Source organism: Gopherus flavomarginatus, chromosome 4 (assembly GCF_025201925.1).
Source record: "Gopherus flavomarginatus isolate rGopFla2 chromosome 4, rGopFla2.mat.asm, whole genome shotgun sequence".
Lineage (NCBI taxonomy): Eukaryota > Metazoa > Chordata > Testudines > Testudinidae > Gopherus > Gopherus flavomarginatus.
The window spans coordinates 152,597,055-152,612,222 of NC_066620.1; the positions used below are offsets into that span (position 1 = coordinate 152,597,055).

General features: G+C 45.1%; 1 protein-coding gene across 7 annotated transcripts; it reads right to left on the bottom strand.

The window, feature by feature from the left end:
- Positions 1 to 756: 756 nt before the first annotated feature.
- Positions 757 to 15,127, bottom strand: RWDD2A (RWD domain containing 2A). Of its 7 annotated transcripts, none has more exons than XM_050950179.1 (6): positions 15,030 to 15,121; positions 12,163 to 12,223; positions 11,660 to 11,818; positions 6,199 to 6,357; positions 4,170 to 4,393; positions 757 to 1,885 (listed from the first exon to the last, which is right to left on the bottom strand). In XM_050950179.1, exons 5-6 carry the CDS (start codon positions 4,368 to 4,370, stop codon positions 1,196 to 1,198), a joined length of 891 nt encoding a protein of 296 aa, XP_050806136.1. In that variant the 5' UTR covers positions 4,371 to 4,393; positions 6,199 to 6,357; positions 11,660 to 11,818; positions 12,163 to 12,223; positions 15,030 to 15,121; the 3' UTR covers positions 757 to 1,195. The 7 variants fall into 7 exon arrangements, with proteins under 7 accessions (XP_050806136.1, XP_050806134.1, XP_050806132.1 ...); XM_050950177.1 differs by having other exon boundaries at positions 12,163 to 12,226; XM_050950175.1 differs by lacking the exon at positions 11,660 to 11,818 and having other exon boundaries at positions 12,163 to 12,226; positions 15,030 to 15,127.
- Positions 15,128 to 15,168: the final 41 nt, after the last annotated feature.

Consider the following 15,168-nt stretch of genomic DNA (forward strand, 5'->3'; position numbering starts at 1 on the left):
GGCCTAGACCAGAAGCAGCTACCAAGTGACATGAGGGTGAGGTGCCAGACAGGCCACATAATTCAGAGTACTATAGTATGGGATTGTGCAATTCACAACCACTGCACTGCAGGCTGTCTCATGGACCAAGAGGTGATAAATGCTGATTATATAGATTTAGCACTCATTTACACAAGTAAATATGTAAACCTCAAAAGCTTATGATTAAGGCCCTCCATTTTTTGCATTTTATTTCATTTCTTTTTCCCCAGGAATTTGTGTTTATTACTACAACTACCAAAGGCAGATGAAAATCATTGCAAAAAACTATGGGGGGAGGGGAAATAGTAGGGTTTATTTCAGAGGATTGAAGGACAGGGGAAAAGTATTCAGTAAATTAATGCTTTGATGAACAGAATTCAATATGGTTTGCTGCAGAACTAAAACAGCGTTAAAAACAAAATGCCACTTTGAGTTAATTCAAATGAAGTATTTTATTTGGAGCTTAGAGATAAACAGTTTACTGTTGTAGACTTAGAACTAATAGCCTATAAATATTTATATTTAATAATTGGATCACACCATTTGCAGCACATACTTCATCCCTTTCTCTTCTTTTGATTTTTTTGAATACTTCCTTGTACATATTCTGATATAAATCATAGTTTTCTTCCAATTTTAGTGTCAAAGTTTTCAACCGTTATCTAATAGCTTGAAATGTGTACATGGTAGGCATGAGATTCATCAGTACTTTCAGATGGGCATACATTTCAGAGCTTGCATGCATGTCTGTTAGTTTATTGTGTGTATATCTTCTACACAAATACATCGCCTTACTTTAACAGGTACCTCTGCATATTATATATATATATATATATATATCATGCAATGTTTTATTAGGAAAATACAATACAAATTTTTATATAGTTGAATGATACAAAAGTAGGTCAAAAATCAGAAAAAAAACAAGTAATTTTGAAAACCCAGGATTTTTTTCGTAAAAATTGGCTTAAACTGAAAACGAAGGGTCTTACATATGATGTATTTAAAACAAAAGCAAAGGGTCTATCCTTGCACCACGATTTTCTTACTTTACATAGTTTCCCTTATTATAACAGCTATAAGCACAGTATATCATTTTCACTCAGTTTTTAATCATCATATATCCATGGATGAACTGAAAAAAAATCATTTGTAATGTTGCGCAAAATTAAAACTAGTTATGCACTTGATTGTCTGAATGTTTGCCTTCAACACCAAATAATATTTGAAAAATATGTTCACTTTGATGCTTTTTAAGGAATTCTAAGAATTGGCCAAGATCCATGTGATAGTCATTCCTCAGTCCATAATCACCATGTGCCTGGAATTGTAAATCTTCAAAAGTACGAAAGAGATGAAGCTTATCCTCATTTCCTTCAGTTTCCATACTCTCAACATGTTTGCAGGAAATGTGTTTCCAGTTAGGATATCTAATAACATGCCAGAACTCCTCACAGTTTTCTTTGAGCCCTTCCACACAGATAATACCAGGTTTCCCTGTTAAGCAGAAACCAGTCAAATTTAATTGCTTTGCGCAATCAAAGATTTTCTTTTTCAGTTCCTGTCTATATATATGATGGCTATAGATCCACATTCGATGAAAAATTATTTTTATTGCCTTTTCTTTTGGAGCAGTTTCAAAAGAGACGTTACTGTTTTGGAAATAAGATGCACTGTTGTCTCGTACCCACTGCACAGCTGCACATACACACAGTTCTCCTAAATCCAAAGAACTGATGTGAGAAGTGAGATGTTTATTGAGCTGCAGTTGATTCGGTCTGTCTAGTGCATTTGATCTTGCAAATAGTTGCGGTGCTGCATGAGGGTAGCTGTGAGGCAAGGATACATGCAAGTCTACTTTTACCTTAAGATTAAGCGGGGAGGAAAAAGAGAAACATGAAATTAGATCTACAAGTACTGAAATGCATGTTACAGTAACAGGAATTTCAGGAACCATGTCCTGCACTCCACCCAGGAATGCCTCAGCTAATGACAGTTTAGAAAGTTACTTACAGCAGTCATCCTCAGGGGTGGGGAGAGTGCTGGTATGTTTCCATACTCAGCCTATAAGTCTCCTCCCCTCGTCCCAAAAGGGTTTAAAGTAGACTCACCTGCCTTTCGATATGTCCTTCTCTGCCAAGGAAATAAGATATGATCAAATAAAATTGCCACAATCTAAAAAAATAGCATATTTTCTTCTTGGTCATGGATCCCGTCATCTTTGTCTGTTCCCTTTACTTTGTCCCATCTCACTGTGTCCATACCTGCAACATCCCCATCATGTGGTTGATCTTTCCTGCTTTGTTGTCTAGAGTAACGTTGCAAGTCTGCAGTAGGCAAGTGATTATCCCTGAAGAGAAGCTGTTCCTACTACTGCACCTGTTCTTAGATGGTTGTGCTGAGCATTGCTAGGCAGAGCAGGCAGCTACTTCAATGTAAACTGCAGTTCCAGAAAGAGCCATAGGGGCAAGTGATTGTTAAGACTCCTACTATTACTCTGTTTCTGTAATAGAGAAATGGCAAGCTCCAGGTGTCTGACAACTTTCCGCACCGTGAGATGCTCGCTCTCTCTATCATTCACTCACACTCTACTTGTGAGAATGAGAAAGAACTCTCTCAGTTTGACAACTTGCATATGGAGACAAAACACCTGAGGGAAGAGTGGTTATGTAACATGATACTACTGTCACTCAATTTGACCTGGCAAAAGAAAATGAGAGGTGACTGAAACCTCTCATTTCTCCATAAACCAAAAAGAGCCATGTACGGTGAAGGAGTGGTGACTGCTATTCAGAGTAATATAGATGAGGCAATTGTAGGCCAACCAATTACTGGAATACTTAGTTCAAGGGATATTTACCACACAAGTAAACAAATGTAAATAATTCTATCTTAAAAACTTGACAGAGCAAGGGTGGACAATTTTCTAAAACAAGAATATTCAAACATTGGAATATTTAATATATGGATGTCCTATTATAAAAATTAGATATTATTCCCATTTGTTACCAGAGTATTTCTACCTTAATACCATAAGAGAAGAGCTCTCCTGACGGTATGGGCTAAATGACCCAAACATTCACAACTTAAATCTGTGGGTGATTCCTGCTATCCTGCAGTTAATCAACTGCTTCCAACATAATTCATAAACTTTCTTCCAATCACAGAGTGATGTCACATTAACTTTGCAAACACTACATAATCTGGATCTCCAATTTATATATGATAACATGATTATGACTCACAAACTGGATTTTCTTGTTATTTTTCTTTTATCATTTGAAACAACAATGAAATTTTTTGGACCTTATGCTGAAAAATGATATGCGCTTCTATTTCTCATTATTTTAAAAACTTCACAAAATCTCCTTGCGGTTTCCCTCACCACTGATGATGCAGCGGTCTTAAGTGGCCATGTAAACGTTAACTACTAAAAAAAATAAAGGAAAAGCAGCATTTTTCTTCTGCATAGTAACGTTTCAAGATGTATTAAGTCAATGTTCAGTTGTAAACTTTTGAAAGAACCACCATGTTTTGTTCAGTTATGAACATTTCAGAATTACAAATAACCTCCATTTCCTGAGGTATTTGTAAGTCTGAGGCTACGTCTTCAGTGTATCGGTGGGTAGCAATCGATTTCTCGCGTCTCATCTAGACGCGATATATCGATCCCCGAACAAGCTCCTGTCGACTCCGGAACTCCACCAACGCGAACGGCGGTAGCGGAGTTGACGGGAGCCGCAGACGTCGATCCCGCGCCGTGAGGACGGTAGGTAATTCGATCTAAGATACTTCAACTTCAGCTACACTATTCACATAACTGAAGTTGCGTATCTTAGATCGATTCCCCTCCCAGTGTACACCAGCCCTGAGGTTCTCCTGTACGTACGTTTGCTGCACTCCATGCCAACCAGCAGAGTGCAGCAAAGGGCCCAAAGGATAATTGCTCCTTCAAACAAAACTAAACTACTTATTCACTACAAACACTGGATTTCTGTTAAATTCAAGCTTAAACAAGAACTCTGTGCACTTTTTATGGAAACTATAAATATCTGGTACAAATATTGCATGGAAATTTTTTTTTTTTTTTGACGACTGCACTGCAAAAACTGCATAGTTAAAAACAAAATGTAAATGGAAGTTCTCACCTTTGGCTCATCAATATCAATAGAAATTGAATATTCAATCCGAGGTGGTAGTCCTTCTTTTATATTTTTCAAGTACATCTGCACATAAGAAAGAACATTTTTGTCCTGAAAGCTTATTTCTCCTTTATTAGGAAACATTGAAAAGAGCATTTCCATTTCCAACAGCTGAAGCTGAAGACATTCTTTTATTGTGACAGCCATGTTACAGCTGTAAACCCAGACACCTGAAAACAGAAGAGATCTTATGTTTCTTAAACTGAAGCAATAATTTTCCATCAGTCAAGACAATATAATAAAAAAGGAACAATTATGGAAAAAAGTCAGCCACAGAGCTGTTTAATTTCCAAGAGAAAAAAAAGCAACTATATTAAAATGGAGTTAAGGTTGAAAGTACATATAATTAGTTAAAGGTTAAAACATTACAGGAATGTTGTTGTGATAGCTGCTTTGCAATCACAGCATATTCAAAGCCTATTACATTGAGAGAGACAAGTGCTACAGAATACAGATATAGACTATTATACTGACTTTATAATTGTTATATGTATATTTATGGGCTTGTTAGCAATTGTATTCATGGCAAATGGGTATGATAAAGAATGCTTCCTGCAGGAACTAAAGATAATGGGCAATAATTAATGCAAATATCTAATACTGAAACAATGGGGGTAACTAATAAGCCTTCAGGACAAAATGATCTGGACAAATTGGAGAAATGGTCTGAGGTAAACCAGATGAAGTTCAATAAAGACAAATGCGAAGTGCTCCACTTAGGAAGGAATAATCAGTTTCACACATACAGAATGGGAAGAGACTGTCTAGGAAGGAGTATGGCAGAAAGAGATCTAGGAGTCATAGTGGACCACAAGCTAAATATGAGTCAACAGTGTGATACTGTTGCAAAAAAAGCAAACGTGATTCTGGGATGCATTAACAGGTGTGTTGTAAACAAGACACGAGAAGTCATTCTTCCGCTCCACTCTGCGCTGGTTAGGCCTCAACTGGAGTATTGTGTTCAGTTCTGGGCACCACATTTCAAGAAAGATGTGGAGCAATTGGAGAGGGTCCAGAGAAGAGCAACAAGAATGATTAAAGGTCTTGAGAACATGACCTATAAAGGAAGGCTGAAAGAACTGGGTCTGTTTAGTTTGGAAAAGAGAAGACTGAGAGGGGACATGATAGCAGTTTTCAGGTATCTAAAAGGGTGTCATCAGGAGGAGGGAGAAAACTTGTTCACCTTAGCCTCTAATGATAGAACAAGAAGCAATGGGCTTAAACTGCAGCAAGGGAGATTTAGGTTGGACATCAGGAAAAAGTTCCTAACTGTCAGGGTGGTTAAACACTGGAATAAATTGCCTAGGGAGGTTGTGGAATCTCCATCTCTGGAGATATTTAAGAGTAGGTTAGATAAATGTCTATCAGGGATGGTCTAGACAGTATTTGGTCCTGCCATGAGGGCAGGGGACTGGACTCGATGACCTCTCGAGGTCCCTTTGAGTCCTAGAGTCTATGAATCTATGAAAAACTAGTCTTTTGCAGTTTCACCTCTGGGGAAAAAACACACACATACTGGTCTGGCCTAGTGTGACGATGCGGTTCTGGCGGGACCCAACTGAGAGTGCCAGTTCAGGACCAATTGCTTAAACAGGGCAGTTACAACCCAAGGCTGGGGTTTTTCCACCTCTAAGGCAAACCAGACCAGCCAGCCAAAGAGGACTTCGGTTTCACCCCACTGGCTAACCACAAGTCACACAAGCAATTTCCTTAGACACTGCAGTCTCCCAGTATCACCACCAGTGCCACTTATCCTAGGGATGAATGGTTATGAAAACCAACACCTCAATAAAATAAAACGGTTCTCTCGATCCCAAAGGACCAAACCCCAGACCCAGGTCAATATACACATCAGATCTTACCCACAAATCACACTGTTGCCAATCCTTTAGAATCTAAAATCTAAAGGTTTATTTATAAAGGGAAAAAGAGAGAGATGAGAGCTAGAATTGGTTAAATGGAATCAATTACATACAGTAATGGCAAAGTTCTTAGTTCAGGCTCGTAGCACTGATGGAGTAAACTGCAGGTTCAAATCAAGTCTCTGGAGAACATCCCGCGCTGGGATGGGTCATCAGTCCTTTGTGCAGAGCTTCAGTTTGTAGCAAAGTCTCTCCAGAGGTAAGAAGCAGGACTGAAGACAAGATAGAGATGAGGCATTAGCCTTATATAGGCTTTTCCAGGTGTAAGAACCTCTTTGTTCTTACTGTGGAAAATTACAGTAAAATGGAGTCTGCAGTCACATGGGCAAGTTCCTGCACACCCTGCTGAGTTACAAGGCGTATCTGCCCCCTCTCAATGGGTCAATTGTGTAGCTGATGGTCCTTAATGGGCCATCAAGCAGGCTAGACAGAGTTAACACCAACTTGTCTGGGATGTTTCCCAGAAACACAGCACAAATTTGAAGTACAGACAGTATAGATCCAATACCCATAACTTCAACTACAAAATGATACAGACAGCATAATCATAACCAGCAACCCATAACCTGGTATTAGACACCTTATATGACCCCCGTTACATAAGATTTGGTGCCACTACAGAACCTTGGTTGCAAACCATGTTCTATATGGTCCCAGTTTATATCAATAACATCACACCTAGTACACAGGCTTAGCAGACACAGAATTTGAAAACGGACAAAAATAACAGCTCAACTTAGGGTCAGAGTCAAGGTACATCTACACTAAAATAAAATAAAATAAAAAAAAGTCAGTGGCACTGAATCTTAGAGCTCAGGTCAATTGACTTGGATTCCCAGGGCTCCAGCTGCAGGGCTAAAAATTGCGGTGTAGGAGACAAGTATCAGAGGAATAGCCGTGTTAGTCTGGATCTGTAAAAGCAGCAAAGAGGCACCTTATAGACTAACAGACGTATCAGAGCACGAGCTTCCGTGAGTGAATACCCACTTCATCGGATGCATGTAGTGGAAAATTCCAGAGGCAGGTATAAATGTGCAAGCAAGAATCAGGCTAGAGATAACGAGGTTAGTTCAATCAGGGAGGATGGGGCCCTCTTCCAGCAGTTGAGGTGTGAACACCAAGGGAGGAAAAACTGCTTTTGTAAGTGTAGGAGACCAGGCTCTGAGACCCACCCCATTTCCAGGATTTCGAAGCCTTGGCTCCAGCACAAGCCCAAACATTTACACAGCAATTTTATAGCCCAGCAGCCTGAGCCTTGTGAACTGGAATCAGCTGACCCAGGGCTGTCGCAGTTGTGCGCAAGGGTCTTTTATTGCAATGTACACATATCCTCAGACACCTTCCAAAAACTAACAGGATTGAGGAAGGAGCTGAAGTATTTTAGACCCACCAGGGTCTCCATGGAGAACATGGGGAATCACCTGATAAACCAGGAATGCATGTACGCTGTTTATTATTCTTTGATTTGCTTTTGTTCTGAATAAACAGTACTTTGCTCTATGAAGGTTGCCCTGTTTAACCCTGTCATTCCCGCTCAGAGAACAGAACTGAAGATGCTGAACTGAATTCACACCCACTGAGGTGATCAGAGTGAAATACAGGGGTTTGCAACTGAAGGCCTCAGTTTGGAGAATCATGGGATTCTGCCTTGAAAAAGTTGACAGCTGGAAGCCTGAGACCTAAGTGAGTGCCTTCAAGGAGACCACACTGGGGTAGAAGTGCATTAACTTAGGGACTGGGACGGTAGTAAATATCTCAAAAACAATCATTACAAACCCAAGAAATTCAGCATTAAGATTACACTTAAACTCAAATGTTATAATACAGAAATGCAGTTAATACACCTAAAGGAACTGTAATTTTGTCCCCTAGTGACACAATGTAATAACCATTTTATTATGATTAAGGCATTTTAATGCTTTCGGTCTCCAATTAAACTGATTAAAGAGGGTCTTCCCTCTCATATGTTCCCTCTATGATGCCATTAGAGTACAGTACCATTTTAAAAATAATTTAACTCAAATTAGTTATTGAATTTACTTGTAAATACTCAAAACATTCATTCTGTATCCAAAATTAATTCAGTTGTAAAATTGGGAAGGAGATTCTGTAACTTTTCCACACACAAACTGAACCCCTGCTTTTGTGCAAAATGCAACTCGTCCTTAGCTCTGGAGCTTAACTGGTGTTCCATAACTTAACATACTAAAAAAAAAAAAAAGTTAAAAAAATTAAGGGTATAATCATGCAAAAAATTGTGTTTAACTGTATGCATATGCTTAACTTTGTGCATTAGAGCAGTCCCATAGAGTTCAATGGTACTAATTACATGTGTCAAGTTAAGCAAGTGTGACAGTGTTCCCCATGTGTAAACCTAAGAAAGGTTCTAAACTCAGGTGCAGCAGGAGTGTGAGCTCTTTGCCACTATCCATTACCCACAAGGGATTTGTAAAATCGCCTCTGACCAGACATGCCTGAATGTTTAGGTGCACACAACAACACGGAGTTGGCGAATATTATCGAAATACTTAACGAGCCTTGGAGCTATACGTAGCCGAGGAGTCAACGGCGCCGTCTGTCTTTGTGAAGACCCCAGAGAGCCAATGCAGATAAAACAAGTGTTTGACGGACTATCAGAAAAGCTGAGCGGCGCGCTTCCAGGCCGGGGGCTCAGCTGCACACCCGGGGCCGGGGTCGGGCCGCAACCCTGCCCGGGGCCACGTGTCATGGACGGGGAGGGCTGGCGCGGGGCGTGCACTGCAGCCCTGTGCTCCAGCCGCTCTGCCCTCCGGAGCTGCACCCAGCGCAGGGCGGCCTGAGAGCAGGCAAATGAACTTGAGTGGGCCTGGGCGCCCGCGCCCCACCCTGGGCGGGCCAAGGCTCACCAGCAGGGCCGGCCCGGGTCGAGCTCTGCTGGGTGTGCGCGAGAGCAGTCCGTTACCAACGGCCAGTGCCCATGAACTGCTCTTCTCACAGCTGCGCCCGTGGGCCTGACTGAGGTGGCAGCAGAAGCCAGCAGAGCACGGTCCTTCCTGCTCCGCTGAAGCTTGGGGAGGCGCCCCGACATGGACGTGACGCGGCAGGGGGTGGGGGCCTGTCCCGATCCCCACCAGGCGCAGCAAGAATTGCTCGCACCACCAAACCCCTCAGCCCGGGCGGGGCCGGGGCCGCTGGGGGCTCGCGCCAGACCACAGTGGGGGCGGGGCTATGGGTTATGCGAGCGCTGCGCGCACCCAGCCGGCGGGCCAGGGCACAGCTTGGCTTGGGGGCAGCGGGCAAGGGAGCCACGGAGCTCGCTGGCACGACCCTAGGCCGGCTTCAGACCCTAGAGCACAGAGCATGCCACCCCGCTGAAGGGCTTCTGGCTGCTGGTCCAGTGTGCTGAGCGAGGAAAGAGTCTGTCCATTAATAAATGTAACCTTGCGAGCACTCCAAGCAAAGCAATGGTTACAACAGGGGCGTTGCAAAGGAAAACTTGGCATGGAAATAAATAGTCCTTGTTTTACCCCCAATGTTTTGCATTATGATGAGTTTAACTCTAAAAAAAAACACAAACTGGGCATGCATCATAGTCGTTAGTTTGCTGAGCTTAAGGGGCAAACTACATAATTGTAATCAGTGCTGCAAAGCACTGCAAATGTGTAACCCATTTTGCGGATGGGGAAGCAGCAGCATAGAGAGTGATTTTTGCACAAGTTTCCACAAAGTCAGCTTCAAAGCTAGGAAGAGCACTGACCCAGACTGCCACCCAGTCCACTGCCCTGGACCCACAACCTCTTCTAACTGAACACCCAAGAAAGGCTTGACTGGGTCTGGTTACATTTGGAAACGTTTTGGCTACTTTAAGAGCTCAGACTAGATCAGTGGTTCTCAACCAGGAGTACACCTACCCCTGGGGCACACAGCAGTCTTCCAAGGGTACATCAGCTCATCTAGATATTTGCCTAGTTTTACAACAGGCTACATAAAAAGCACCAGAGAAGTCAGTACAAACTAAAATTTCATACAATGAGAAAGTAAGCAATTTTTCAGTTATACTGTGCTGTGACACTTCTTTTAATGTCTGATATTGTAAGCAAGTAGTTCTTAAGTGAGGTGAAACAAGACAGATCAGACTCCTGAAAGGGGCACAGCAGTTTGGAAAAGGGTTGAGAACCACTGGACTAGATAATCAAGGAGGATGTGTATGGCTTTACAATCTATTTTCATTGATAATTGAAGACTTTGTTGGGTGTGTATTCAACATTCTGGTGCACTCTTTTCTATGGCATTCTATGCTTAATAAGGGATAAAACTTTCTAGTTGATGACCCACCCATGAAACCCACTAGAGGACAATATCAGGTAAGCACATTGTGTATTGCAACATCTATCTCTCTTCTAGGTAGTATTTTATTCTTTGGGAACAGTTTATTGTATTCAAATAAAGAATGTCACACAAAACAGATACACCTCTACAGATAGTAGGATCAGCATATAAGAGGGTGAAAATTTAGAAGTCTGTATGAGATATCAGCCCAAACCTATGTATTGTAATTAAATGAGTTATGCAGGACACAGATTCACCAGTAGATTCAGATCTCTGCTGGGAGGAGTCTCACCATTTATCTCTCCCTCTTTGAGCATATCCTTTTCCAGTTTATAACATCAGGAAATTAAATTTTCTTCCTCTTTTCTATATTTTGACAAAGCATTATGAAAAGCTAAGATGCCTGATGACCCTCAAAGCTTTTGTTTCAGATTCGCTGCAAACTCATGCAAACATCACTACATCAGCGTCACATTTTCCAGGTTTCTCCACAACCACAATTGCTAGAAACGTCCTTAAAATAATAATAAAATGAAAGTTTAAATTATCACTTGACTCCAAGAGCTGGGGCTTTACACCAAACATTCCAAAAATGACTATAACTTCAGGTGAGTTTGCAACAAATCTGAAATGATTTGCTTTTTGTATGGATTATAATCTTCTCTCAAAGTCTGAAATGTGATGAAGAGAATTATCCACCTCCCCCGCAATGCGGTGTATATGCAGCAATGGGGAACAGAGGGCTTGGATCAGGGGTGGGCAAACTTTTTGGCCTGAGGGTCACGTTGGGGTATGGAAATTGTATGGCGAGCCATGAATGCTCATGAAATTGGGGGTGGGGTGCGGGACAGGATGAGGGCTCTGGCTGGGGGTGCAGGATCTGGGGTGGGGCCAGAAATGAGTTCAAGGGGGCGGGGATGAGGGCTCTCGGGCAGGGCAGGGATGAGGGGTTTGGGGTGCAGGATGGTGCTCTGGGCTGGGACCAATGGATTCAAAGGGCAGGAAGGGGATCAGGGATGGGGCAGGCTGTTGGTGTGGGGAGGTGGTGAGGGCTCTGGCTGGGGTGCGGACTCTGGGATGGGGCTGTGGGGTACAAGAGGGGGCTCTGGCCAGGGATCAATGGGTTTGGAGGGCAAGAGGGGGATCAGGATGCAGCAGGGGATTGGGGCACAAGGGGAGCTCTGGGGTGCAGGCTCTGGGACTTACCACAAGCAGCTCCCCGAAGCATGTCCCGCCTCCAGTTCTGAGGCATGACCAGGCAACTCTGCGCGCTGCTCCATTTGCAGTCATCTCCCATGCGGCTCCCACCTGGCCACGCCTGTGCATACTACGTAGGAGCCGGAGGCGGATCATGCTGGCTGATTCCTAGGAGGCATGCGGAGCGGGGTAAGCTCCAGACCCTGCACTCCAGCTGAGGGCCAGATTAAATGGTCTGATGGGCCGGATGTGTCCCATCTGCCATAGTTTGCCCACCCCTGGCTTGGATCATCCCCATCTTGTCAGCTAAGTCCATTTCAACACTGGTCAGCTACTGCCTACCCTGGAGGACCGAAATGCTGCAGGAGACACTTAATAGAAGGAGCTGTCAACAGTATTACCAACCGAAAGTGTCCAAAACTCATGAGTAGAACACTGTTTTTCATAAATGCAAAATGACACACCATAAAATGAAAACCATCTGTTAAAATGATATAAAATGAAAAACTCACCCAGCAACAGTGGATTCTTTCCAAGGGGCTGGGTCCAGCTTCTCGGTCTGGGTGTTGTGATCTGCTGCACAGAGACACGGCACTATTTAGGTTTGGTCCAGCTTCCCCAGTGATAGGGGTGGCTAGGCCAAACTTGAGTGAGAAGCACTGTGATCGCATCTGCCAGATTGCAATGCCGGGAGTGAAGAAGTGGGCCCAACACCACAGGACAGGAGTCACCATTGCAGGTTGAGGTACTCTGCAACCACCTGCCCATGGCCTACACCACTCCCCTCCGATCCTCCCACCCAAAGGACAGAACTTGACTCACTCATTCCCAGGGCCTTCTGCCTATCTGGGGACAGAACCCAACCCCTACCCAACCCCAGGACCTCTCACCCATGGGGGGATAGGGGGCAGGACCTGATCTCCCCCCAGGTCCTGCCATCCTTCCAGATGGAGGATCCAATGCACCCAGGAGGAGGGGAGGGGAGGGAATGGATAAAATGAAATAAGAAATTCCCCCAAAATAAAATATTTAAAAAAAAAATCAAGAATGTCACAGGGCTCTGCTCATAAGCCCCTTTAAAAGTCCAGAAAACTAGTTTAAAATCATTAGATTTTGAAAACAATGGATTTTGAGGTCTTTATATTTGTCTATTGCATTAAGGCTTTCACAGGGTCATGCTTTCTACATTTTACCCAAAACCATGAGGAGCAGAAAGTTTATTTTTCTTCTGAAAAAACTTAAGTCAAAATTCTCCTGTATCCCTTGACTCCAGGAGCTGGAGCTTTAGGAAAAATGCCCAATGTTGCAAGACTCATAATGAAATGAGGGAACTGGCCGTTCTGCCCAAGACCTCAGCCCCGCTGCCCCAACCCCATTCTCCATCCCACTCTGTTCCCCCCCACCGCCCCTGTTATAAACAGATTGTTAAGGGTTAATGTCTCTTGTACCTGTAAAGGGCTACAAGCAGGGAACGGGACACCTGACCAAAAGACCAATCAAAAGACAAGATACTTTTAAATTTGGGCAGAGGGAAAGCTTTTGTGTGTGTTCTTTGTCCGTTGTGTAGTCTTCTCTCGGAGGGTCTGAGAGAGACCAGACATTACTACAGGCTCTCTAAGTTTCTTTTCTAATAGTAAGTAAAAACAGGCGGTTTAGGTTTTTTTGATTGTTTTACTCTATTTGCAATTGTGGATCTGGCTGGTTAACTTTTATGTGTGTAGTTGCTGGGAATATTTTGATTTGTATTGGTACTGGGGGGAAAGTCTCTTTCTGGTGTCTGTGAGCTATAGGACCCTGTAATATTTACATCTTGAAGTTACAGAGATAATTCTTTACTTTTTCCTTTCTTTTATTAAAAGGTTTCTTTTTACAGAACCTGATTGATTTTTTTTCTTGTCTCCCTTGTTTTATTCCAGGGGATTGGGATAACTCACCAGGACAGGTGGGGGAGACGGGAGGGGGAAAAATAGAATCTCTCTCTGTTTTCCTTGAATCTGTTTGCCTCTTTGTGGAAGGGAAGGGAGATGCTTCTCTGTATGGTGATTCAGAGGTTGGATCAGTATCTCTCAGGATAGCCCAGGGAGGGAAATTCTGGGAGGGGGAAAGGTGGGGGTGGGGGGAATGGTTTATTTCTCCTTGTTTTAAGAACCCAAGGGATCTGGGTTCTTGGGGTCCCCAGGGAAGGTTGGGGAGGTCAGAGTGCCCCAAAACACTATATTTTTGGATGGTGGCAGTGCTATCAGGTCTAAGCTGGTAATTAAGCTTAGAGGAGTCAGGTGCTAGTATCTCATTTTCTGAACTCTGAGGTTCAGATCTGGGAAGGAATGCTATGACAGCCCCGAAAGCACGGCCATCCAGCACTCACTTCAGGCTGGGACTCACCCACAGTCTGAAATCCTGCCCCGCACTGGGCCCCTACTACATAAGTGGGCAAGCTACAGCCCATGGGTCCTTCCTGCCCAGCCCCTGAGCTCCTGGCCAGCCCCGGCCCCTCCCCTGCTGTCCCCCCGCAGCCTCAGCTCGTCGTGCTGGTAGCCGCGGCGGCGTGGCTGGGTCCAGCCGGGCGGCACGGCTCAGGGGCAGGTTTACCAGTGAACACAGGGTGCCCTGGCACAGACCCCTAAACAGGGGGACCCAGGGCCAGGCACTCGGGCAGCTCAGCACCGGCACACCCCCTGTGGGGGGAGGGGAGGAGGCGGGCGGTGCTGGTGGCGGGAGCGCGGCCAGAGGACTCAGGAGCACCGCACAGCTGGCCGGAGAGAGGCAGCGCTCTGAAGGGAAAACCGCCTCTTCGGCTGCCCCTGCTCCTCCCGCGTCCTCCGCCCATGTTCCCAGGGCCACATTCAGAAAGGGGCTGGGTAGATAGGGGGTAGGGTCCCGGGGGGCAGTTAGGGGCGGGGGGGTCCCAGGAGTGGGCGGTCAGGGGACGGAGTGGGAGAGGATGATGGGGGGCCCTAGGGGGCGGTTAGGGGCAGGGGGTCCTGGGAGGTGGCAGTCAAGGGACTGGGAGGGGGTGGACGGGGGGGCCCTAGGGGGCGGTTAGGGGCAGGGGGTCCTGGGAGGGGGCAGTCAGGGGACTGGGAGGGGGTGGACGGGGGGGGGGCCCGGGAGCAGTTAGGGGCAGGGGGTCCTGGGAGGGGGCAGTCAGGGGACAAGGAGCAGGGGGTTGGGGGCTCAGAGGGGGGCAGTCAGAGGTGGGGGGATAGGGGATGGGACACACTGCTTGGGGGGCACAGCCTTCCCTACCCAGCCCTCCGTACCGTTTCGCAAGCTAGATGTGGCCCTTGGGCCAAAAAGTTTGCCCACTCCTGCCCCTACCACCATTAGGGGCCTCCCAACCCCGCCCCCCACGTGGCCCCAGAACCCCGCCCCGGCTAACCTGCCGCGGCTAGAGAAGGTCTCCAGGCGGTGTACTACTTGGCGGACGGAACACTCAGGTACGCAACGCTCGGAGGCCTGCGAGCTGGCGCGCTCTGATTGGCTACACGCGGTGTCAGGGGGTGTGGCTACGCGTGAGG

Excerpts from the sequence above, each read along its gene's own strand:
- RWDD2A (XM_050950175.1), bottom strand. The coding sequence starts at position 4,370 with ATGGCTGTCACAATAAAAGAATGTCTTCAGCTTCAGCTGTTGGAAATG. Across the intron at positions 1,886-4,169 it reads TTGATATTGATGAGCCAAAG|GTAAAAGTAGACTTGCATGT; the intron begins GTGAGAACTTCC and ends CTTAATCTTAAG.